This window comes from Paroedura picta, chromosome 18, assembly GCF_049243985.1.
Source record: "Paroedura picta isolate Pp20150507F chromosome 18, Ppicta_v3.0, whole genome shotgun sequence".
NCBI lineage: Eukaryota > Metazoa > Chordata > Lepidosauria > Squamata > Gekkonidae > Paroedura > Paroedura picta.
In genome coordinates, this window is record NC_135386.1 from 4672501 (window position 1) to 4697631 (window position 25131).

The window sequence follows — 25131 nt, forward strand, 5'->3', positions numbered from 1 at the left end:
CTATGAGAACTGTGACTAGCGCGAGGTCACCCAGCAGGTTGCATGTGGAGGAATAGGGAATCCAACTAGGTTCCCCGGATTAAGAGCCCACCACACGCTGGCTCTCTTAGGAGAGAAGTTACACTCCCACGTCATAATTTCCAACAGAAATCTCCTTCCACTCAAAAGTTCTGTATATCAGCCATAAGCTGATTACTACCCTTACATTTAATGGTCTGGCCACCGACAGAGCCCTAGCCCTAGACCTAACCCTAACCACGAACATGTGGCCCTTTCCACTATACATACCCTGTATTCTCTGAGTAAAATCCACGATTACGCATCAAGCTTTTAAATCAGTGTTTTAACTATTAATCTGAATGCATCAATATGAGTTATTAAAACTGTAACTCTGCCAAGTGGGGCAGATCCCTCTAAGCTATACATGATCCCTCTATGCTACAAAGGGGCCAAGGTCAAATAGAACTGTAAGATCTAAGGGCAGCATGTTTGTGGTCCCTGATTTCTGTACATACCCTGTACCGTAAGTTCTGCTTGAGCTTCGGTCGTTTCGTTCCCATTATCTGCAATGCAGGTATATACTCCAGCGTCGTCTTCTGTGATTTCATTGATCTTCAGAGTCCCTCCCGCCAGCAACTGAAATTTTTGAGAGCTGTGGAAAAATATGACAGACTGGTGTTCAAAGTGTAAAGTGTTTTGCTAAAAAAAGAATAGGAAAGCAAGACGATGATTAAAAATCAGAATCAGGATTCTGAACTGTGGTTAAGACCATCCTGGAATCCCTGCAGCAGCTTCCTGTGACCTCATGAAAAAATGGGCCCAAAGACAAGGCTAGGGGAAAGGTGTCTCAGTGGTAAGGGCAGAGCTGCGACATACCCTTCTGTAACGAGTTCCTCTTCGTTTCTTCTCCATCTGACTACGGGAATGGGAGTGCCAACAGCAACGCACGGCAGAACTGCATTCTGTCCAGCAACTTTGATCAGTGAGGAAGGCTGCCTCAGGAACGCCAGGCTGGAGGGACCTTCTGATTCTGCAGATATCGTAATCAGAAATCAAAAATGGTGAGTATGGAGAAAGCATCCCTGAAATGCCAGCTCTCAATACAATAAACAAAGGACAGAGTCCAGATGGTTTCCCATTTACAAGGTGTCTCACTTTGCCAACGCCATTTCTCCCAGAGGACGTCTCTTTCCTGATCGCACCTATACAAGTGGAATGCTTCACAGCTAAGACCTTGCCAAGAAATTACCAAGGCAGTGTGTATGAGAAAGTTCTGCCTGGGTGAAAAAGAAAAGAACTCAGCCACCAGCAATTAGTAACTAGATGGGACAATAGCATTTGGAATGGCCGCAAGCACTGGCCTCAAGGCTAACTCGCTGAGATAACTATGAGCACAGATCTATTGCAAAAAACACAGACTATGAGAAAATGTTGCCTCTGCTCCAGGATTTTTGTCCTTTGTTTGTGGCCCGGGATATGAGGAAACCGAGTTCCTTAAAGCTAGATTTAATTGGATCTACTCACAAAAGACTATACGGTAGCATCCTATTTTAAATCCAGCCCTTTTAAACTGGAGAAGCTGGAAAAGTCCCCCAGCAGTTCCATCTCTCTCTAGTGATTCAATAAGGGGCAGCTCTAGAGGAGGAGGAGGAGGAGGAGAACAAAACACCTCAACAAATTTTTGCTACCTGGAAGAACTTTAACCTCGGCTTCATCACTGTACTTGGGAGAGCCACCAATTTCGATGACACAGATGTACGTGCCGCCGTCCTCGTCCGTAGCATTGCTAATGATCAGGGCACCACTCGACAACTGGAAGACGCGGTCGTCCGGGAAGAGCGGCTCGTGATCTAGCTCCCACCGCACAAAGGGTGCCAGATCGGGATTGACTTCACAGTTAAGCACTGTGCTGCTTCCTCTGGAGACCGAGGCTGGCTCTGGCTGACTGGTGAATCTTGGAAGACCTGGAGGGAATTAAAAAATAATAAATATTAGTTTGTGCAGCTCCTCCTTTCTTCATCCTCAAGGCCATATGCATGCTGACAAGGCAGCCGTATGCGGGCCACCATCATTCCATAACACGTAACAGACCAGCGCATGAATCCATCTTTCAAGTGCCCTACAAAGGTTCCCTCCTGTGATGCATGGTTTAATTGCACATTTCTCATGAGTGAGGACTGCCCTAATCTGACCTGAATGGCCCAGTCTAACCTGCCCTTGGCAGATCTTGGAAGCTAAGCAGGGTCACCCCTGGTTAGTACTTGGATGGGAAATGACCAAGGAAGTCCAGGGAAGCTATACGGAGGTAAGCAATGGTAAACCTTAATGTTCTCAGGCATGTCTCTGAAGGTCTCTTGCCTTGAAAACCCTATGGCAGGGGTAATCGACCTGTAGTCCTCCAGATGTTCATGGACTACAATTCCCATGAGCCCCCCCCAAAAAAGGGACACATGGTAAGAATGCTTTTTTTCTCCATTATTATCTTGTACTTCTCCAAGGAGCTCAGGAAAGCCCAAATTGTCTCCCCCAGCCCTTTTTACCCTTGCAATCACTCTATGAGACATTAGACTAGGCATCTGAGTCTAGGTCAAGCAAGGAGGATCACGGGAGAGTGGGATTTGAACTAAGACCTGCTAGTCCAACATTCTGAGCACCACAGGACTCCCTAAAGGGAAGAATGCATGCTATTTCCACTTTTTAAAAGCATCTCCAAAATATGCTTTATGTAAACAAGATTTTGACACAAAAACGGGTGGTTCTCAAGGCTGCCGGGTAGGCCCCCCCTTTGGGGGCCAATGACACAGGATGGGCAAGCACAAATTTCCAGGGAAAGACAATATCCTGAGGAAGCTGCAACCTCCCACTGCTCATCGGTCAAGGGCTGGGTGGGTTGAATGTTTCCTGGCAGGAGACTTTCACTGATCCATACTGGTCATGCATAGAGGACTGCATGTTTACTGTCCCTCGGGAAGTGGTGGGTTCTCCATCTCTGGAAATTTTTTAAGCCATCTGACGGAGAGGCTGGTTCTGTGAAGGCTGAGGGGGTGGCAGGTGACAGTAGATGAGCCATAGGGGTGTGAGTGTCCTGCATAGTGCAGGGGGTTGGACTAGATGACCCATGAGGTCCCTTCCAACTCTATGATTCTATGTGAAACAAAGGGAGCTTTTGTTTATTTATTACAATTTTATACTGCTCTTCCTTGCAGCTCAGGGCAGTTCACAACATGTACTCACAGTTCACAAAATTCCACTGTTAAATGGGAAAAGGGCTTTCTTTTTCACTCCTCTTCCAGTACCAGTACTGAATAGGTAGTGCAGTCTGTGGACAACACACAACTGTGCTTGAGAATCTCCAAATACTGGCCAGGGAAGTGGATTCCTGGTATGAGCATGGGCGTCACAAGGCTGAGTGCATTCAGAACTGGGAGAGGGGGCAAGGGGCGCAAAGTCGGGGGAACAATGCACTAAAGCGGCACATGGGATTCGTTCTCATGCCAAACATGCATAGGGAAGCGCCATGCCTCATATTAAGGCTGAGAGGAAGTGACAAATGAATTCAGTTATGCAAGTTTCCGATGTCATCATCCTGTTTTAGTTATTCCATGGCGGAGGGTGAGGGAGATGAGGTAGGGAAACAAGGTCATATTTCATAGCTAAATCACAGCCTCAGCCAGCCAGCCAATTCCTGGACAGACTTCAATCAAAATGTCAACATGGTTTAATTACCGGGAGGAAGGGGAGGGGGGGGGGGGGGACAAAATCAACATATGGACTGAAACCAGACCTGCATTAACAACACTGTACAAATGTCAGATAGCCAATCCTAGCCCTACCCGAAGTGTTAAAAATTCTCCACTACCTTACAAGGGACCCACGGTTTTTAAAGACATGCTTTGTTGCATATTTCCATTTGAAAACACGGTTTTCCCCTCCCCACCCCCCCTTCTCACTTTAGAATAGTTTGCCTCTTACGGAGTGACACTCTGCTCTGCATTCAGTCCATACCAAGCCAAGCGGTGCCTTTTCAAACAAAGACCCCCGTTTCATTTGGATGCCATTCCTGTTTAAACATTAACCACCACTGTTTGAAAACTCCCAGGCCATTATTTTTGTTTGTTTATGTTCTCTGCTCTTATCACTGGAGGGACTGTATATGCATTCAGGCAAACAGCAAATGTGAAACTTTAGAAGACTTGGCAGGGTGCTTTTCTGAGTGGGATGCGGGATCCGTGACAATGTGTAAAATCTAAACCCCCCCCCCCCCCAAGGATGACCGACAGCTTCACAACTCTGTAAAAGTGAACGGTGAAGCTTCTGCCAATTTCTGTACAAGGTGATGGTGCTGCAGAGTTTGGTAGACAAATAACCAACTAACAAAAACAATCCACAGTCACGTATTACAAAGGATTTTTTTAAAGTCAACAAGCATAAGTAGACAGAAACCATGAAAGGAAACTTCCCACCCCACATATTCTATAGTTTCTCTATAGTCAACAGGGCTCTTATGCTGCAAAGCAATTGTGCAAATAAGCCAAATTGCAGGATATAACGCATGGACACTTTTGTACATGGCATATTTGCCTTCTTTTAAAACTGTGCTAACAATATGTCAATTATTTATTTAAATCTGAACTGGAAAATGTTACAACTCAACATTTTCTGTAAAACGAATTGCACTGCTAGGATGGCTAATATAGTAAGCAACAAATCCGGAAGTCTTGGGTTCGGGTCTTGCCTTATTCATATTCTCACTTGGGGTCCCCTTGCCACCCCTCAATTCTCACCTAAAAGATGGGCATGACAACACTGACCTATTTTACAGGAGGAGAATAATTATACTTCCATGTGAAGAACTTTGAATAGTCAATGTGTGTTGTGTGTTAAGTGTCATCAAGTCACTTCTGATTTATGGCAACCCTATGAATTAATGTCCTCCCAAATATTCTATCCTTAGCAGCCTTAATTCAGGTCTTGCCAACTGAGGTGTGTGGCTTCCTTGATTGAGTCACCCCATCTCATGTTGATTTCCCTGCTTCCTTCAACTTTTCCTGTTTCCTCTTCCTCTTCCACGTATTATTGCAATATGATCTCTACTGCCTCTTCCTTTTTCTGAATCCAGCTTGAACATCTGGCATTTCTTGTTCCATATAAGGAGGATTCTGAGCATCACTTTACCCGCATGAGAAATTAATGCAATGCTCCGACAGTCACTTCATTCTCTTAACAGTCACCAGCATTATATAAATGCTAAATAATTATTTCCATACAAATAGTGTCATGGAAGAAAGTTCAGAAGGGGTAGCAGCCTTGGTTTCGCTGTAGGAGATGAAGCAAGAGTCTTGTGGCATCTTAAAGAGTCATTTATCTGTCCTTGTTGCAAACTCTTAAGTTATTCTAGAATAATATCTCCTACTTCATTAGATGCAAGGAAAAAATGCATTTTAATTCCAGCAGTTCACTCACCAATCCCAAAAGAGATTTCAGTTTCTTTCAGGCAGCAGAGGTATGGCAAAAAGGAATTTTAAAAAGAACATCTTCCTTTATCTTCTTTCTTCCTGCTCCACAACAGTAGAGCTATGAAAGCTGGCCTGAGAATTCTACAGCAAATTACCAGAAGGCTCGGCTTTATTCTCCAAAGAGGGTCTGAGTAATGTAATTTACACAGTTCCTTCACGCAGTTGATAAAATTGGCATTCTATACCTTTGCTTTTCCTTTTAATTAACCGGAGGATATATTGTTAGCAACCTTTTTTTTTCCTAGAGAGTTTAAACAAGGCCTGCCATTTTCCATTCACTGCAACTTGGGCTGAATTTTAAAATCTGATAGGCAGTCGTAGCTTTAGCCTTCTGTAGCACAGGCAAGTCCTGAGAATTCACCTTTTTCACAGCAGTACCTGGTCAACATTTCCATCGAGCCATTCACTACCACCCCAAGATCAGTTTCTTGGTCAGACACCACCGGCTCAAATTCCAACAGCGGGTAGTGTGGGGATTATTTGTGCCAATGTCCATCACTTTTCACTTGCTCATAGTGGGTCTTGTTTGTCATTTGTCAATGCCCATTCCCCCAGTTTGGAGAGATTCTTCCGGAGCTCTTCACCATTCATTTCTTTGTCCTCAGGCAGCCAAAATGATTTGGGAGTCATCTACGAACATGGCCACCTCACTTCTCACCCCCAACTCCGAATCATTTAGGAATAGCTAGAAAAGCACTGGTCCAATATGGATCCCTGAGGATCAGTTCAGGAAGTGACTTCTCTAAGGCAGTGGTCCCCAACCCCCGGTCCGGAGACCGGTCCCAGTCCGTGGATCAGTCGGTATCGGGCCGCTGATCCTCCTCCCCGGCTGCTGCCTTGGGGGCTGCCCTGCCACTCTGCCGCCGGCTCACCTTTGGTGCTCTCCAGCGGCTGTCATGGCTGGGGCTCCCCCTCGGAGTGGCACTGCACAGTTGCTGCTGGCAGCGCCCACTAGCGGGCGCCGGGGGCGCCGGTGGGAAAGCAAGTGGAGCAGGGGCTCAGGCGGCGGCAGCGACGTCCCTCTGCAAAAGACTAGCCCCGACTAGCCCCCCCCCAGGGCCTCAGTAAAATTGTCAAGCATTGACCGGTCCCCAATGATAAAAAGGTTGGGGACCACTGCTCTGACGGATAACCTTTTCCTACACTAATTGTTTTGTGGCCTTAGTCAACTGTTCTTCACTTCCAGTCCCATTACATTATTTCAGCCGTTTGCCCAGTTCACTCCCTTATTCAGTTTTACCAGGTGTCTTTGTGGTTTTGTAATTTGCTTCCCCATTGACTAGTTCTTATGTTTGTGATCTTCTAAGTGAGGAAAGCAGGCTATACGTGAAGATGATGAAGACAATGACCATAACGAAAATAACAACAAGGGAGGATAAAAACTAAGGCACTGCTGTAAAACAATGAGAAGCATTTCCATGCAAGCAGCAAGAAGTTCATGGTCACCACTACTTGGCTCCAGCACTAAATCCTGCTGGTTTATGTGTTAACATTTGTCGATGTACAAACAAGCTGAGGTTTTGGAAAGGAAGCACATTCCACCAGGAGACAGCCCAACTGCTGAACCCGCATCAGATACTCAGACAGCCACTGCATGGACCCCTACAACTTTCCCGACTTCCAACCCAGCTAAAAATTCTCACCTCTGCCCCTCCAAATCCACACTGCACTGCGTTCTAGCTGCCTCTGCCCCTTCCCTACGCGTTAATGGGTGTCACATGTCCAAAGCTAGACAGTAAAAACCCTTTGCTACGCCCCTGACCAGGCATCCAAGTTGCCAAGCAAAACCACAGGATGGGCCCACTTGTGCTGAGGAAGCTAAACTTCTAATGCCACATAAAAATAAAGTACTTGTTTCTTGAGTTATTGTTCACCCACGCTGCAGGCGTAATCTGATGCAGATAACATCTGAATCTCAAAAGCACCAAGTATCTCTGGATTGCGGCAGCAACTATCAAAACGAATTCATCACAGGGAGCTTTTTATTAAGCAAAGAAAGGCTATCTAACAGTTCATTAGGGAAATGAAGGAAACAGCTGCACGAGCCAATTTCCCCCCTTCTAAATCTGCTTGTTTCTTTTTCTTTGTTGCTCAGCTCTTTCTTGCGGTTGTTCTGCCATTCCAAACTTCCTTATTATAAAATGCACAATCTACATATATGAAATATAATGGATCACAGAGAACACACACACACACAAGCATGGGAGAGGAAAAGTAGGCAGGTGAGAGCATGGAGGAAGAGTCCTCTGACACTCCCCCTCTTGCTTCCTCCCATCCACGGAACCAAGGATCAGAAGAGAGCGAAGATGCCCCATCTCCACAGTGGCAAAGAAAAGAAAGGGAGAAATAGTGCTTTCCCTAACCGTGGCTGGGCAGTATATACCAATATAAAGACTTGACCCCTCCTGACCATTTCAGCATTATTTCAGACTCACAGGCACAGTGAGCCATGCTAAAGTACAACAGGGAACTTAAAACATGGCTGCGATGGGTATAAAGAAAATGGGATTTAGCCAGAACTAGATTTATTTATTAACATTATTATTTATAGCCTGCCTTTGTAATGGGACTCAAGGCAGGTGACACAGTGAGTCAGGACAGTCAACCAAATGGGACATTCATAAGCAATGCGTTAAGACTGCAGCGGTCTGGAACCACCAGAAAGACACATTAAATGGGACAAAACTATATATCAGGACCTACTGGCAGGAACAGGATAAAACGGAAAAGGGAAGATTCGATCATTTTAGATACATTTTGCATAGCAGTATCAGCTTCTGGGATGAGATCGGGAAAGTGCTAGAAAGTCAGAGGGGGGAAACCAAAACGCTTACCTGCTACTGTGAGCTTTGCTGTTTTGCTTACAATGGTCCCGAGGCTTTCCACAGTTGCCACACACTGATAATGCCCCTCGTCAGGTTTGTTGTGCTTATTATGCACCACGCTGTTTATTAATAGCGATCCATCTGGCAGCAGCTGGCGTCTGTCATCCGACACCAAGTTCAAGAAAGTCCCATCCTTTTTCCATTCAATTTTTGGAGAAGACTCACAGAACGCGGAGCAATTCAGTATAACAGAAGCGGCTCTGACCGACAGAGTGTCCACTGGCTCCACGGTAAAATAAAACTGGGTGAAGGTCCTCGCACTGGGTCCTGTAGGAACACAAGAAAAATAAAAGGCTTGTTTTAGGGCATCCAAAAGAATTCTGGTTCATTCATAGATCTTTAATGTTGTCCTAAGCTCTTAATGGTAACTGCTAAAGAAACCTGCCTTTTCTTTGTAAACATGGGCAATAAAAATTACGCTCCATGCACATCTAGACAGGTTCATCTTACAAACAACACCTAGATGGTGTTGTTTGTAAGGTACATCTTACAAACAACACCTACTGGCCAAACGCAGAGATCTGAATACATAATACAAAGTGGACAGAGATCAACCGTGGCTTTAAAAAAGTTACTTTTGAAATGACATTCAAATCCAGTATTTTTAATCTATTTGAACACTGAACTAAAGCATGTCCCCCCCCCCCCCCCGTATAAAACAGAACAGGGGAAGATGTGATCGTGATTGTACGGAGGCTGTTTCCATATAAATAATACATTTTGCATAGTTACCCAATTGGTTTTCAAACTTGGGTCCCTCTACCTCTTAGCTGACAAAAAATTAAGACACAAGTACCAAGGTATCCTTCTGGAAAATGTATGGAAATCTCTGGCTACAACTGATGAATAAATATACTCAGCAAGAGGTGGAAGCAAAGAGAGTTCATGGCTATCATGCCTGACTTTACAAAAACAAAGAACGCCACGAAATCTAGCTAACTCCTGTTGCCATCAGAACACCAGACCACATGGCCATAGGGCCCTTAATCTAATCCAGCAAGGCAGTATTTACAGTACTATGAGTGCTTAGTCCTCCCCTTGGCTAAAGGGATGTGGCTGAGTCCTCCACATAATAGCTTAATACAAAATATGGCCTGTATATTTCTTAGAAGGGCTTTATCTTGTTTTTTTTTTAAAACAAACCTGTATGCATTTTCACAATAACATTCCATAGTTCAGGGACAGGGGTTTGGGGGTGTTTTTGTCCTTGGGGGGTTTTGTGGCCATCAAGTCATAGCCAACTGATTATAGGGTTTTCAAGGAAAGAGGCATTCAGAGGTGGTTGGTCACTGCCTGCCTCAGTGTAGCAGCCCTGCCACTCCTTGGTGTTCCCCCATCCAAATGCAGACCCTGCTTAGAGATCTGACAAGATTGGGCTACGCTTGGCTATCCAGGTCCTGGCCTGGATACCGAGAGAATGGTATCTTTACAAAAATAATTGGTCTCTGCTTTCATGCAGGCATGGGGCCCTCTGCAAATAAAACCTAAACAAAAACCAAGTGCTCTAACACAGGGGTAGTCAACCTGTGGTCCCCTCCAGATGTCCATGAACTACAATTCCCATGAGCCCCCACCAGCAAGTGCCCTGACTACCCCTGCTCTATCGGATCAGTTCCCACCTATCCTGTCCTCAGCCAAAAATACAGATAAATAGCCATATATCTCCACGGACAAGCACCTTTTTGAAGAGAACTCTGTAATGCAGTACTACTGTATATATGGCAATAGGGGTCTGAGTTTTAAAAGCTGGTCTGCACATAGGTCTGAGCCTTACGGGAGGGAGGGCGGTATAGAAATACAATAAATAGATCTCCACGATCATCTTCTGCCTCAGCCCTGTAGCTGCAGAAGCACTGTGGAGTATGCTTGTGGATTTATCACTGTAATTAGCAGGAAAGGGGCTGGCTCTCATACCGACCATGAAGGCAGCAGAACCAGACCACCCACAGACAAAGTAAGAGTCTCTAAATATCTGAGGGACTCCCCAGGCACACAGAAAAATACGACTTTATCATTTACCCAGGTCAGGGGGAATGGCCTGAGGAGAAATCAATATGCTCCAGGAAGCATGGAATATTGACAGTCCACTAAAGGGAAAGGGGGCGGGTGGGAAAATCGGCCCAGTCAAGCCTCTGAGCTTATAAAATTATGGAGAGCACAAGACTTGGGAGTGAGTGCAGGGCTGCTCCCTCCTCCAGTGATTCACAACTGGTGTCGCTGCATTTGCAAAGCTAATCACTCCGCAGACCTAAATTCAGGGTCTGTGTACGGAAAAGGCACCCGGAGATAAGCCCAAAACAAGTAATATTTCACTGGCTAAGATAATGTGGTTGCAAAAAAAAAAAAAAACTATAATTGGATAATATTAAGAGGTGAGGGTATAAAATAGATTTATTCCGAGAGTCTGTATTACACCCTCAGCCTGTTTCACACGCTGGAATTTAAAGGGTTACAGAATGATTTAAGGAATAGCTCAAGGCAGCTGGTGCAGATCATGCAGCTGGAAAACCCAGAGTACAACATACTGGTTCTTGAACAGAACAGGCCCCCCTAACTGGTGGGACAGCCAAAGGTTGGCTGCCTGAAGAGCGTAGTTGGCACACAGGGACATAGGGACGGATAAGGTCCTTCACAGATGTGGGTCTCAGGTTGTGACGGGCTTCAAAGGTTACGACCAGCGCCTTGACTTTGCAATGTTATACAGAGGCGCACGGCATGGCTTGGGCTCATGGCGATTGCAGGCCACAGACATCTGGAGAGCCAGGTTTTGGCCACCCCTGACCTAGGCCATGATGATGGATCTAGACAGCAGTCAGGCCAAGGAAGGGATAAGCAGCAGAGATGGCAATAAGAAAAAAGTGAATGTATCAGGCAGGCAGGAAAGCCGAACCAGAGAGGTCGTTCTCCAGTTTCCTTACAGTATTAATGCAAAGTGGATCCAACGTTGTGGAGTATTTTGGCCCAGTACATGGCCTAGGTCAGGGGTGGCATTTTGTCATTTTGTGTAAATCCACCATGGATTGAAAAGAGGACTAATGTGGCAGGGGGCGGGCGGAAATCCCTTTAAACAGACTCCCAACGTTTTGTTGAAAAGTACAACATGACTTATGTGGAATGAGATACGAGCTTGTAAAGGCATTATAGGATTACTCCTTTACATGAGTGAAAGATGAAAGCGTGCAGAAGACCAAATTGATGGTCACAAGCCTGAATTCACTTTTCTACCTAAAAATTACCTCCCATTTCTTCACGCAGTAGGTATTTCTACATGAGGAATGACAATTCAGATAAATTCAGATAAACTTGCGCTGCAATTTTGCGAACGAGCCTCTTGTTGCTTGGGCTTCTATCTCATGCTCATTTATGAAATGTTGAACTGAGGGTATTTTAAACTGTTTGCACACTTGCACCGTTTTCCATAATTCTTGTCTGGGGAATACAAAGCCTTTATAAAATCTACTTTGTTCTCCCCCCCCAAACTATTGAAGAATGAGCATCCAGCCTGGGGTGGGCAGAGTCATGCAAATGGACAGGGGAGTGAGTATGCATGTGTATAGACACTAGTGTTTTTACACACTGGGGATTAAAAGGAACAAAAGACTGTATCACTGATATATTATGGATATACGAGCAAGCCGGTTTGAAGTATGAATTATTATCTGCAAAGCTGTTTCAAGGGGTCTGCAGTAGAACTGCTAGATTCAAGCCCGGGAGCTACTTATACTATTTGCTGCAAGGATTGAAGGGAGCTCTGACTCAAAAGCTTATACCCTCAAAATCTTGCTGGTCTCTGAGGTGCTACTAGACTCAAATCTAGATTTTAGAAAAATGTGAAAAACAGAATTCTTCAGGAGGGCATTCTTATAGAAGGAGCAAAGATGCAGTGTGATGGTTCAGCCCATAAGATCACTTTGGATTAGAAATATATATATAATATATGGAGTAGTGGCTAAGAGCAGCTGTTTCTAATCTGGCAAGCCCGGTTTGATTCCCCATGCCTCTACATGTAGCCAACTGAGTGACCTTGGGCTAGTCACAGCCCTGATAGAGCTGTTCTGACAGAGCAGTCCTGTCAAGAGTTCCCTCAGCCTCACCTCCCTCACAGGGTGCCTGTTGTGGGGAGAGGAAGGGAATGTGATTGATTGTAAGCTGCTTTGAGACTCTTTCAGGCAGTGAAAAGCGGGGTATAAAAATAAACTCTTCTTCTTTCCTACACTCATAGTCCTGTGGTTGAAAACAGATATGCTTACACCTTAACAAGAATCTTTGCTCTTAGATTCAAATTTGCTATTATAGACTGTATATTTTCTCTGCCTGGTGTTTATGTAGCAATCAGCTTACTGTCTTTATCATACTTGTAAACCACTGTGGGCTCCAGTGTGGGAGGAAGACTAGAAATGAATAAATAAGCTGTGCACCCTACATAATCTCCACTCAGCAATGAGCTCACTGACTGTACAGCAGTTTCAAGTGGGTAGTCAGTAATCTGCAGTGGGGGGAGGAGGAGGAAAAAATTCAAGTCTATTAGACCTTGCTTGTATATAAAGTGCCATCAAGTCACAGCTGACTTGTGGCAAACCCATCGAGGGGCTTTCAAAGCAAATGAGAAGCAAAAGTGGTTTTGTCATTGGCTCCCTCTGCAGAACCTTCCTTGGCGGTCTCCTTTCCAAGGACCAACCCCTCTTAACTTCCAAGGTCTGATGAGATAGGGCTATGCCATGCTGCCTTCTCTCCCCAATAGCCCCTTCTCTGTCAACCTTCCCTTCAAGGTATACAGAAACCAGCATTCAGTCCTTCTTTAGTGAAACGTATGCATGAACACTTCACCTTCTGAAAGTCTCAAAAGGGGACTCCCTGTTTCTGAAGAACCTCTTGAAGTAAGAGGCAGAACTCAACTATTGTCACCCTGGCTGAGCTCAAGCATTCGCTGTGGGAAAGCATGATTCATCTCCAAGCAGGGGGCTGCCTGAAGTCCTGGTGAGGCAGCAAGAAACTGGATTCATTTTGCTTTCTTTATTCTTTAATGTTACCCGTTAATATTCCCAATGAGTTTCCTGGAATTACCAGTTCTCCAGTAAACAAAGAAGAGCTATCCTGGAGAAAGTGGCAGCTTCAGAAGATGGACTCTAGAGCAGGGGTAGTCAACCTGTGGTCCTCCAGATGAGAATTGTAGTCCATGAACATCTGGAGGACCACAGGTTGACTACTTGCTCTAGGGCACTTCATAGTCACTGAGCTCCCTCCCCTCTTCAGGCACTGCCCCTAGATCTCCAGGATTTTCCCCAGCGGCCAGCCGTGTGTGTGTGTGTGTGTGTGCGTGTGTACAGAACAAAATCATTTTACGATTGGTTCTTTGGTTCTAAGTGACTATGAGTTATTCCATCACACTGACCACGTTAAGTTAATTCTTATAGTTCATGTTAATTTATTATTGTTATGTTATTACTGTTATCACCTGTTACTATCTATCTTTTACTGTTTCCCGTAAACCGCCCTGAGCCCTTGGGGAGGGCGGTATATAAATATAATAATAAATAAATTCTAGCAGAAAGGAGAAAGAGATGGCGAAATCAGCCTTGGTACTGGCACATATGCAGGAAGAATGTAGCAAGAGACTAAATGAATGGTCTGTAGGAACTGCTGTTTAATATATCATCTCTAGGTGGTGGCATAATCTGCTAAAGAGATATTTTGGGATACACAGACTAGAGAGGCCACATCATAAAATCTGATGCATGTGCCTAGAAGATCTAGAGAAATACAGAAAACCATAACATGCCTTACTTTAAAAAAAAAAAGAGATCAAACTTTCCACGTTCTTTTTCAAGTAGGTGGTAAGCGTATTATGCACTTTGGCGTTTTCATTCATAGCTAATGCGACGATGCTTAATGAGAAACATTTCAGATTTTCAAAGGATAACCCGAAATATCATATTTTATTATTATTTTCTGAAGCAGCAATAAAATCTTGTGAACTGCTCAATGCAAAACAAATAGGCCGACTTTGTGAAATCGGAGCTGCAGCTCCCTGCTTCTTTTCACAGTTCAGTCGAAAGAGGGAACAGGAATGGGGAAGGGGTTGTCCACGGAGTCTTGCTGATTCAGGAAGTCATCAGCTCTAAAATTAACTTCCACTTGTGCCTCCTGATGTTTACACGGTGCTTCAGAGGAAGCTGAGATCAAACTTTATGCATTTCAATACATGTCATAGAAACGTTCTCGATGTGTGTAAAATGCCATCAAGTTGCATCCAACATGAGGATCCCAGAAAGGGGCTTTTCAAGACTATAAAAAACAAGCCTTTGCTTTCCTCTGCAGTCTTCCTTTGTGCTCTCCCTTCCACATACTGACCCTGCAGGGTGTAGTGGTTAAAAGCGGTGTCCTCTGATCTGGAGAGCAGGATATGACTCCCCACTCCCTCACAGGTAGCCAGCTGGGTGACCCTGGGCTCTGATAAAGCTGTTCTGACCAAGCAGTCCTGTCAGAGCTCTCTCAGGCCCATCTACCTAACAGGGGAGAGGAAAGGTAAGGCGATCATAACCCCTTTGAGACTCCTTCTGGGAGAAAAAAGTGGCATATAAGAACCAACTCTTCTTCTACCTTCTGAGATGAGGCTATATCATGCTGCCTTCCTTCCAGAAATGCTTGTGTAACAACCAAGGCCTTTTCTGCACCCACAGAATAAAGGGATAAAGTAATTTCTTACATCTATGGTAGACAATTGTTAAGTAATGTACAGATGGAAATGTGGTGGTGTTGGTATGTACCAGCAAGTCACAGTTGACATGGCAACCACGCGAGGTTTGCAATGCAAGAGACATTCGGAGGTTGTTCTGCCATTACCTGCCTCTATTCCTTGGCGATCTCCCATCCAAATATTAGCTCCAGCCAACCCTGCTCACAGCTTCTGTAATCTGATGACATCAGGCTAGCCTCGGCTTCCTAGGCCAGAAATTTAACTATACGGCAAAAAGCTACGTTGTCACAAATAATATAGTAATGTTTCAGCATGGTATTGTGGAATTTAATGTGTAATTTTGTTAACAACAATGTACAGTTACCGTTTCATATTTTAGGGAGCTACTTTTGAGACCAGAAAGTTTAAATTTGCTCAAGACTGTTAGATGTTTACGTTCCACGGTGAGTCAGTGTGGTGTAGTGGCTGGTAGGCAGGACTACAGCTGGGCTCACTACGGTTTCAAGGTTACCCATCCAACTCCCCGCATGACCTTGGACCAGCCTCACAATCAATCTAGCATATCTTTTAAGGTCGTTGGGAGGAGGGGAAGGCCAGGAGCTCCTTGGAGGAAGGATGGATTTAAAAAAAAAAAAAAGTGACACGGCAGCTGTATAAACAAACGCACAACAAAACCAAATGCCATTTTCGGAATATGTGTTATTAACCCATAAAAGCATGTTTGACCAAACTCCCACAAAAATAAAGACATTCACATGAGACAACCCAATCCTTACCGAAAGAAACAAAGCTCGTAACAACCAAGTACCCCGAGAAGGGAAGGATTGGTCCTTTTCTGTCTGGCTATACATTTAACAAATCAGCATGCGTCTGTTTTTCAAATAATGGCCTTTTGACAAGCAGAGGGCCTTGGAAAGTTGTGGCTTAAAGAAAAAAGGTCCATGGGTAGATGCCCTTTTATAATACCAATGAAGAGCATGACATTGATTGAGTGCTAATTGCCTAGGATACCAGGATAAATGTGCAACCTCTCCCTCTCCTCCTTAACAAGGGAAATGATGCTTTTCAATGTATGGGTGGCTCAGAAGCATGTTTTTTTTAATTAGTGCCAAGAAACCTAAATACAGGTTGTCAATTTTTAGACAAGACAGATCCAGCCGTTTGTTAAGAGGGACAGTGCTCTGGTGATATCGCTAACAAAAAGATTCAGAAGGTTATTTACAATTATTATTCGCAAGGCTGCCAATATAATTGCATTCAGACATTCCCTGGCACTGACAATACTATCCCCGGCACCCTACCAAAGGACAGAATCGTGGGCCCTCTTTGAAGAGTTACATCCCAGGAAGAGATCGGTCACCTACGAATCTAAAGTGCAAATCATGGGATATACAGCTGAGAACCGGGATCTAAATTCTGCAAACTCCACTATTCACCTCGCATGAGGAAGAATGGGGGTGGGGGGAGAAAACACTGGCCACCACGATGGAAGCTGAATGAGTATCTTTGCTGCAGATGATGTGGCAACAACTAAAAAAGAATTTGGTGTTTTTAATTTTAAAAAACAGGCTCTCAAAATGACAAAAATACAATGACAAACGGTCAGGTTTTTTAAATATATATATATATATATATATATATATATATATATATATATATATATATATAGAACAGGATAAAGCTTTTTGCTGCAACAGAAGCATATCTTCTACCCAAGAGGGACTGAACAAACAGTAGCTAGGCAACTTCAGAGATTCCTGAATGAAGTGGATTGTTGGACGCATTCCAATCTGGTTTTAGGTCTGGGCATGGGCCTGAAGTTGCCTCTGACATTCTGGAGGATGACCTGCACCTGGAGATGGACTAGGGGACTGCAACATGGTTGACTTTTCTGGACCTTTTGGTGGCTTTTGCCACCATCGATCACAGTGTCCTTTTCAGGCTGCAACTGGGATGCAGTGCTCTGCAGTGGTTTCAATCCTGCCTTGAGGGCAGGTTTCACAGTGTGGTGTTGAGGGACTACTGCTGTGGCCCTTGGCCTCAACGGTCTTGCAATGTTCTATCTTATGCCTCATGCTTTTCAACACCTACATAAAACCTCTGGGAGACGTCATCCAGGGGTCTGGGCTGAACTGCCACTGATATGATGCAGACGCGCTCAGCTCTGGCTTCCAGCAGATCCCAAAGAGGCAGTGCAGACTGTGAACAGGTGCCAGGGAGGCAGTTTGGGGATGGATAAGGGAGAACAAACTCAAATTTAACCTCAACAAAATGAGGCGCTACTTTGGGGGCGGCCGATACAGGGATGACCATGAACCAACTGCGATGAATGGAGAAAACTTTCCTATAGAATCGCAGAGGGTCGGACATGACTGAACGGATAACACCATCATAATTTGACCAAAGAAATGGGATGCCTCATATTTCTGGATGGAGTTTAACTCCTCTTAAAGAAGCAGGTTTATAATTTGGAGGTGGCTACTGGATATGAGCCTCCTGTTGGATAAACAGAGAGGCCAGGGGTGTCTTCTACCAGCTTCAGTGGAAGAGCCTGCTGTAGCCCTTCCTGTGTGAGAAAGATCTTGCCACTGGGGTGTAGGCCCTGATAACATCTATGTGCTCTACAATACATGGAGATATCTCTGAAGACTGCCAATCCCCTTTCAAACCACATCTGGGTGCCCCTGGTATTCAAAATACATGCAAGATGCTTGAACATAAGCCATACACTATTTCTGTCCCTCCTGCACGACTGTGCCTGGCTCCCCAAAATCTCAGAGTGATCCTGAATCCTGGAATTTTATTTCCCTTTCTCGGCAACCGTGGAGAGAAGGAGAGGCCTGCAAGGAAGAAAGAATCAATTCAGATGGATCCTAAATTTACACACACCTCACTCATTAAGGGATTTAAGTTCTGTGAGAAAACTTCCCTCATCGAGAATAGGAACTTATATGAATTTATTATATAGGGATAAAGGATGTTCTCCCCATATCTGACACTTTAGTGCCATTTCAGAGAACCACAGTCTTTAATTGACTTTGGGAGTTGGGGGTTGCTGTGAGTAGGAGGGGGGGGGAGAAAGAGCCATGTTCTCAAGTGCATCCTTCACATTACCTTTTCCCACTGCAAATACAAAGTACTCAAGGACAAAGGAACAATGTCCCAGGCATCTAGTCTTTATGTACAACTGCACTGTTTCAGTTCATATACAGAGTCTATCAAATGTGCTCCATAATTAATATGCAAACCCTGTCACATATTTCTCCAAGACTGAAGTTAGCCATGGACAATTGCTCAAGAGGCATTCCAATGTCTATCTACGTACCTGGCTGGCATAGGGTTGACACAGATGGTGGACTTATATTCCCTAACAGGAATAAACCACAATAACCATTTGCTTTTAATGGTGACGTTTCAAATTCCCCACGTAAAGAACATTTTGAAAACGTCCATTAGCGATCCAAGATTTCACGGCCAAAAATCAACTAGGGTTCCAATGGCTGGGGGGGGGGGGGGTGGAGAGAAGCCTAAGAGAGGCAGGAAGAAACGCGAGTTGGAATTGAGAACCAGTATCGAGCCATGTAACGTTATAAATCAATATTTCTCCCTGCTATGCAACTGGCTGCATCAAAGGACTCAGGAACAATTCAAACTCATCAGCCACAACAAAGCAACAGGAAGCGGGACAAAGACTACGCTTTTTCACAAAGGCTTTGTTCCCTCTTTGCTCTGATACACGATCACCGTCACCAGGTGGCGCCAAAGTCCAATTACATTCAAGGGACCCAGGCAGCTCCTTCCAGGCGATCTATCAGAAGCTATTAGCTAACAGTCCCTAATAGAAGCACTCCCTGTGTCAACTGATGGGAGCATTAGCCCGAGATTCCACCTCTGGCATATTTTATTCCTGCCTTTACATGTTAGCTGCTGCACCCTGAAGCCCCAGTGTCTGTATCGTGTATGCACTATGATTATTTTATACTTCTAGAGAGAGTTGCCACCCTCCAGGGGGAAGCTAGAGATCCCCTGGAATTACGACTGATCTCCAGACTACACAGATCACTTCTTTATTGGAAACATTTATCCTGGAGGAAATGGCTGCTTTGGAAAGTGGACTGCAGAGCATTAGACCCCCTCACCAAGTTCCCTCCTCTCCCTAAACCCCACTCTTCGGGGCTCTACCCTCAAATGTCCAGGTACTCCTGAACCCGGAAGTTGGCAACACGACTTATTTTAAAAAGAGGAGTATATATACACACAGCACCAGGACCATGGCATCAATGTTTCCGAGATTATGAGGCTGGCTTACAGAGAGTGAGACCTTCAAGCGGACACTCTAAATAGCAGCAACTCTCTAGGGCAGGGGTAGTCAAAACTGTGGCCCTCCAAATGTCCATGGACTACAATTCCCATGAGCCCCCTGCCAGCTGGCAGGGGGCTGATGGGAATTGTAGTCCATGGACATCTGGAGGGCCGCAATTTGACTACCCCTGCTCTAGGGATTGTAAGTAGGAGAGTATCTTAACATCTCAGAATGTCCTGCTCTTTCTCAAGTGAGAACACCCGTAGGACTTTCCGCACTCACAAGCCGGCCAGCCAGGGCTGCATAAACATAGCCCTGTGAAATGAGCTGGGAGAATACCAGTCACCTGGGAGCACACGAGCTTTATGCTCCATCGGTACCCCTCCCGTTCATTTTAATAGCCACCGAAACGCAGCCACCCTTTAACCAAGCTGACAATGCTGTGTGGGAGGGTAGACAGCCATCACAACTACAGACGTTCAAAAAGGTTACATAGTTCCAACACGGCTGGTTTCTGCTGAGTTCGATCATTCTGTAATAAAGGTTCTACGAACTTGGCTTCTTGTTCGACACTTTATATAGTGTTACGGCTTACCATGGCTGTCCCTAATCCTTTTATTTTTTTCCCCCCACCAACTTTCACCCCAAGTGAAATTAAGCTCTCTTTCCAATGTTCCTTTCTTAATTGGCATTCTTAGAAACAAAATCAATTCAAATCCCATTGATTGCTGAGAGACGGTTTGTGCACCTCTTACCAAAGGAGCGTCATTTTCGCTGAAGTTACTTTTTGCGGAAAATTTGTTTTTGTGAGCTTGAGAAACCCGACCGCATTGTTCTTCCAACGATGTTCTACCTTGCATAAACCTGGAAGAGGTTTCCAATCAACCAAATCCAGTCTTCATAATCAATTCTGTATTAAAGATCATGTCACACATTTGTAAGCACGGCACTTTTATTAAACTGCCATGCTCATAAATGTGCGACATGATCTTTATTCTTGTCATAATTATTTTTGTGATTATCCTGGAAATTCCGGTATCAGTATTCCGGGTCGGGTTATCTTTATTGGCATATCGGTATTCTTGCATCATTAATGGTGATTGTTTGTGTGGTAGACTGCTGCTGGTAGTTTTGTGGGAAGAGGAATTATGTGTTATTCCAGTGGCAAAGCTACAAGCAGACTGTTGACACTTTTGCTTCAGCTGGGCATTATTTCAGGTTCTTCTGGGAATTCTGCAGTCTTGTGCAAATAGCATGAAAAGGGCTACTGTATTATCAACACGGCTTGTTCTCTCTGCGGCTTTGCTGAAATTTTACTGTTTGTTTTAATCGGTGGAGCAACCATTTGTATGCCAAAGTGGCTGAAATGGGGCACTTAAAATCCTTGCATTTGTACAATCTTAAATGCAAGAATTAAAACGCCAGAAACAAAAGACTACTTGCAATTTTGAGCACAGTTGCCTGATTAGACATTGCACTCAAGGTGGTTAGCAAAATCTGGACTGCCCATGCAGCTGTCTGACTGCCTTGCTTTCACCTAGAAACAATTTTCAAAATATGCTGAAACTCTGACAACTTTATAGGGAACGGATTGAAATACTTCTGATTCCTGTGTCCAGAAGAATTTGTCAAGCTGAATACAAAAGCACATCATGATTTCTCTGTGGGAAGGAGATAATTTCTTTAAAAGAAAACATCCCATGTGTGTATTTTTATACCCGCACAGTGCTTCCTTATGTTGGTTCACCTCTACGAGGTAGGCTGCTTTACTGGCCCAAAAGAGGGAAGAACAGCCATTTCTCTTGAACTTTTAAAAAGGTAAACTCGTGGTTGACTGTTCACAATCATTCTTTAAAAGCCAGTTAAGAACTAAGCTCTCAAGTCCCCCCGTTTCATAATAGCCACAGAAATGTTATTGGACCATTGGATATGCATTGGGAAAGGTCCTTCTCCTCTGAAGTAAGGAGGACATACTGATAGATACTTCCCACCATCCTTTCAGGGCGCCAAGAAAAACATTTTCCCCTCTCCTATCTGTGTCACAGAAGGTATCTGACTTCTCAGTTCTAGTAACTAAAAAATAAAATAAAATTTCACACCTCACTCTAAAACACTAAAGAACCATAACAGGTCACTAGAAAGAACCAGATAAGTAAAGAAAACCAAAAAGGTATGTAGAAAACAACAGCTTGTATCTAGCTTGAATAGACAACAACTTCAGGAGGGACAAGATGGTCCCTCTTTAACTCAAGGAAGGACCCTTCTGAGGTAGATGACATCTTGGTTGGACTTCCCAAAGCAGTGTCCTTGTTTTCTGAATGGGTTGTCATCTTCAATAGCTAGAATGTGTTGCAGAACTCTCCTACCAAGGGCAGTGTCAGCTAAGTCATATGTGTTCATTTTATGATGCCTTAGGAAGGTGGAAATGGAGGATCGGGTGGCCCGCCTTACACATGTCTTCTACTGATGCATGTTTAGTGAAGGCAGTGTTCATAGAAGCACTCCTCACCGAATGCGACATAATCCCAGATGGAGCTTCCAGTTTGTGTAAATTATATGCCTCAATGATGCAGGCTTCAAGAGTAGCACTGATGGCAGACTTTGATATTTTCCTTCCTGCATTTTCCTCCTGGCTTATAAATATCCATTCTTCTGATATGCTTGGTTCTTCATGTGGATGTTTTAAATGCTCTCCTCATGTCCAGTGTATGCCACAATCTTCCAGTTGGATGCTTGGGGTTTGGACAGAAAGATGTGAGGGAAATTCTTTGGCTGCAAGTCTGGGACAGAGCTCCTAACAACTTTATGAAAACTACAATTCTGGTTTAACAGAGAAGAGCTCTGATACCCTCCTGTTCAAAGTTACTGCTATAAGGAAGAGGGTCTTCATCCTCAACCATCTGATAGGTATCTCCCTGGTTGGCTCTAAGGAAGATCTAGTGAGTGCAACTAGGACAGTGTTCACCTTCCACGTAGGAAATCTATGTATCTGTGGAGGATCTTTGAGAACCACACCCTTGAGGAAGCAACATAAACAGATAGTTTGGGAGATTAATACCTTTACATTGTAGTAAAACGGCAGCTAGTGCTACCCCCTGCCTTCTAAGTATGGCCGACTTGAGACCGATGGCCATCCCATCTTTTAAAAAAGCCAATATCGACTTGACTTGAGGGTTGAGTGGATTGACCCCTTTTCTCCCACTCCATCTAATGAACACTTTCCAGGAGGCATTGGAAATTCCATTAGTTGATTGTTTCCTAGAAGCCAGCACTGTAACTGTCAAACAGAGTACTCTGAGCGAAGGGAGTTGCTCCTTTCAATCTCCAGGAGGTCACAGTAACCACTATAGATGTGGGTGCCAGACTGGTCCCTGCTGGAGCATGTCAGAAGATAGTGGGAGGGTTAGGGGTGGGTGAGTTGCCATTTCCTGAAGAGCTGAGCACTGCAGAGAGTGAGGCCATAAAGGTGCCACTGGAATTACTTCTGAACCGCTTGAGAAGTATTGGTACAAGCAGGAAGGCAAAAAAGGAGATCTCTCAGCCATTGCGATGTTAGAGGATCTGTTGCTTCTGTTAGAGGATCTGTTAGAGGATCTGGATGGAAGAATCTGCTGAAATACTGATCGTCAGCAGTTAGATGGTGATGCAAATAGATCCACCAGTGGAAGGCCAAAGTCAAATGTGATTAGCTGTAGTAGGTCTTTCTCTAGGGACCAATCTCCCTCCTGGATGGTCTCCCTGCTCAGCCAGGACTCTCCTTGCTGCCACTGTGGAGGCCATGAATCATAGAATAGAGTTGGAAGGGATCTCCTGGGTCATCTAAGTCCAACCCCCCACACAATGCAGGACACTCACAATCCCTATCGCTCATCCGCTGTAACCTCCCATCCCCTTGAACCTTCACAGTATCAGCCTCTTCATCATGGCTCTTGAGGAAAAAGTTAAGGCATCTAATGTGCCATCCGTTGTGAAGGAAGTGGTCTTTGGATGAAACATTTGAACCTCAAATGTTTGCTCCAGGGATTGGGTCTTGGTATGAATGGATTCACCAGCCTACTTAAGTTAGCACATATGGCTGCAGACAATAATCCTTAGATTATTAATCCTCAGAGAGAACCAGGGCCATTTGGGCCAATTTGGAGCAATCAAGATGAGCTCTGCTCCTGTTATCTTTATTGGAGAAGGGAAGAAAGCTCTCCTCCCTCCTTCACACAAACAGTCCTCTAACCTATGCCCATACTATTCTACACATGTGTGAATTCTTCAGGTAAACCCTGATATCACCAAGTGCTATTCTGTCCCACTTTAACTGGTCTAAACTCAATGTGACATGACAGAGATTTGAAATCTGCAAATGCTGCTGTACCATCTCGAGCAGATCAATGATATAAAAAAAATAGTTGTTCAACCAATCCTTTAAAGATGTGCTCTGTAACAAACTCCAAAAACCTCCGAGCAAGGGCCCCTTTTAAAACCTAAGCATGCAGTGAGATACAAAAATAGATTTTTAAAAAATGAACTGCAATCTCAAATGTGAGGGGAGGTTCCGGTTAAATTTCAAAATACAAATCATTAACACTTAGGCAGAAGAGCAAAACAGAATAAAAGAAATCTGCTGGGTAAGTGAAGGTAAGTGATAAATAATAGTGATGTCTAAAGATCTATGAATCTGAGCAGCCAATTTCAGAAAATAACTGCTAACATCAATACAAGTATTCTATAGTATTTTTGATTCTACTGAACACAGAATAATACACCTAGCTTTTTTTTTGCACTGTGGTTTATTTGAACGAATTCACACTAAAAAACTGCAGTGAACATGGATTTGCAAAGAATATATAGAAAACATAAGAGAAAATAATCGGGTTGCAGCAGCTACAGTCCTCTTTTATCATTTTAACTGTACAAAGGTAAATTATTAACTCTGAGGTGATGAAGGCATCTGGAAGCAAACAACTAACAGTTATGAACAGACTCTTTACAAACACCAAAGTAATGTCCACCTAGGGTGGGCTAATATTATCAAGAACCCAAAAAGCTGAAGCAGCCTAATAAGAAGCAGCCTAATAAGAATTTTTGCTCTTACAATATCATTACTCAATATTTCACATTCACATTGTGATTTTCTGAACTCTAAAAATAAGGCTAGGGCCACTCTGCCACAAGGATCACTGCTCACGATCCCTCTCGCCTTCCAAGGCTGAGTACACCTCAACGAGTACTTTAAAATCCCAATGATTTTGACTGCATAGAAAAGCACAGTCTAGATAGATTTCACTGAAGGAAGCAATGCCTTAACACTGGTTAACTGGATAATGCTCATGTTTCCTTGAGCAGGCTGAGAATGAAACTCTATTCAAGATAATATTGTTCATAAATACTACCGATGTATCTGGGGGCTCTACCACAAAGTGACATTCATTCCCAGAAAGGCAAAGTTTTAAACACAATTTCTTGTTTATCCAACTCAATATGGCAACTATGCATTATAATAACGCAGTTAAGTTTCTCAGTGGTCTCTCCATGGAATTAAAACCCTATACAACCCAACATATACTTTAATCGGCTAAAGGCGATATAAGCTGCATAGCATATACCATAACCCTGAGTGCAAGATTCACATCCTCTTATTTTAGCCACAGAAAACAACTTTAAGTGAAGCGGAATTAATTCCTAAACACAGAAAAAGCAACTCCACATGAATAATGTATTAGAAATTTTTGCTTCATG

General features: G+C 44.0%; 1 protein-coding gene across 10 annotated transcripts in view; it reads right to left on the reverse strand.

The window, feature by feature from the left end:
- The window catches only part of NEO1 (neogenin 1), a 95408-nt gene that overhangs the window by 49293 nt on the left and 20984 nt on the right, over positions 1-25131 (reverse strand). For all 10 annotated transcript variants that reach the window (XM_077317484.1, XM_077317477.1, XM_077317483.1 and 7 more), the window contains exons 2-5: positions 8351-8668; positions 1689-1964; positions 877-1030; positions 516-652 (exon numbers count right to left, since the gene is read on the reverse strand). In XM_077317484.1, the coding sequence (XP_077173599.1) occupies positions 516-652; positions 877-1030; positions 1689-1964; positions 8351-8668 (885 nt within the window). The remainder of the gene's footprint in view (positions 1-515; positions 653-876; positions 1031-1688; positions 1965-8350; positions 8669-25131) is intronic.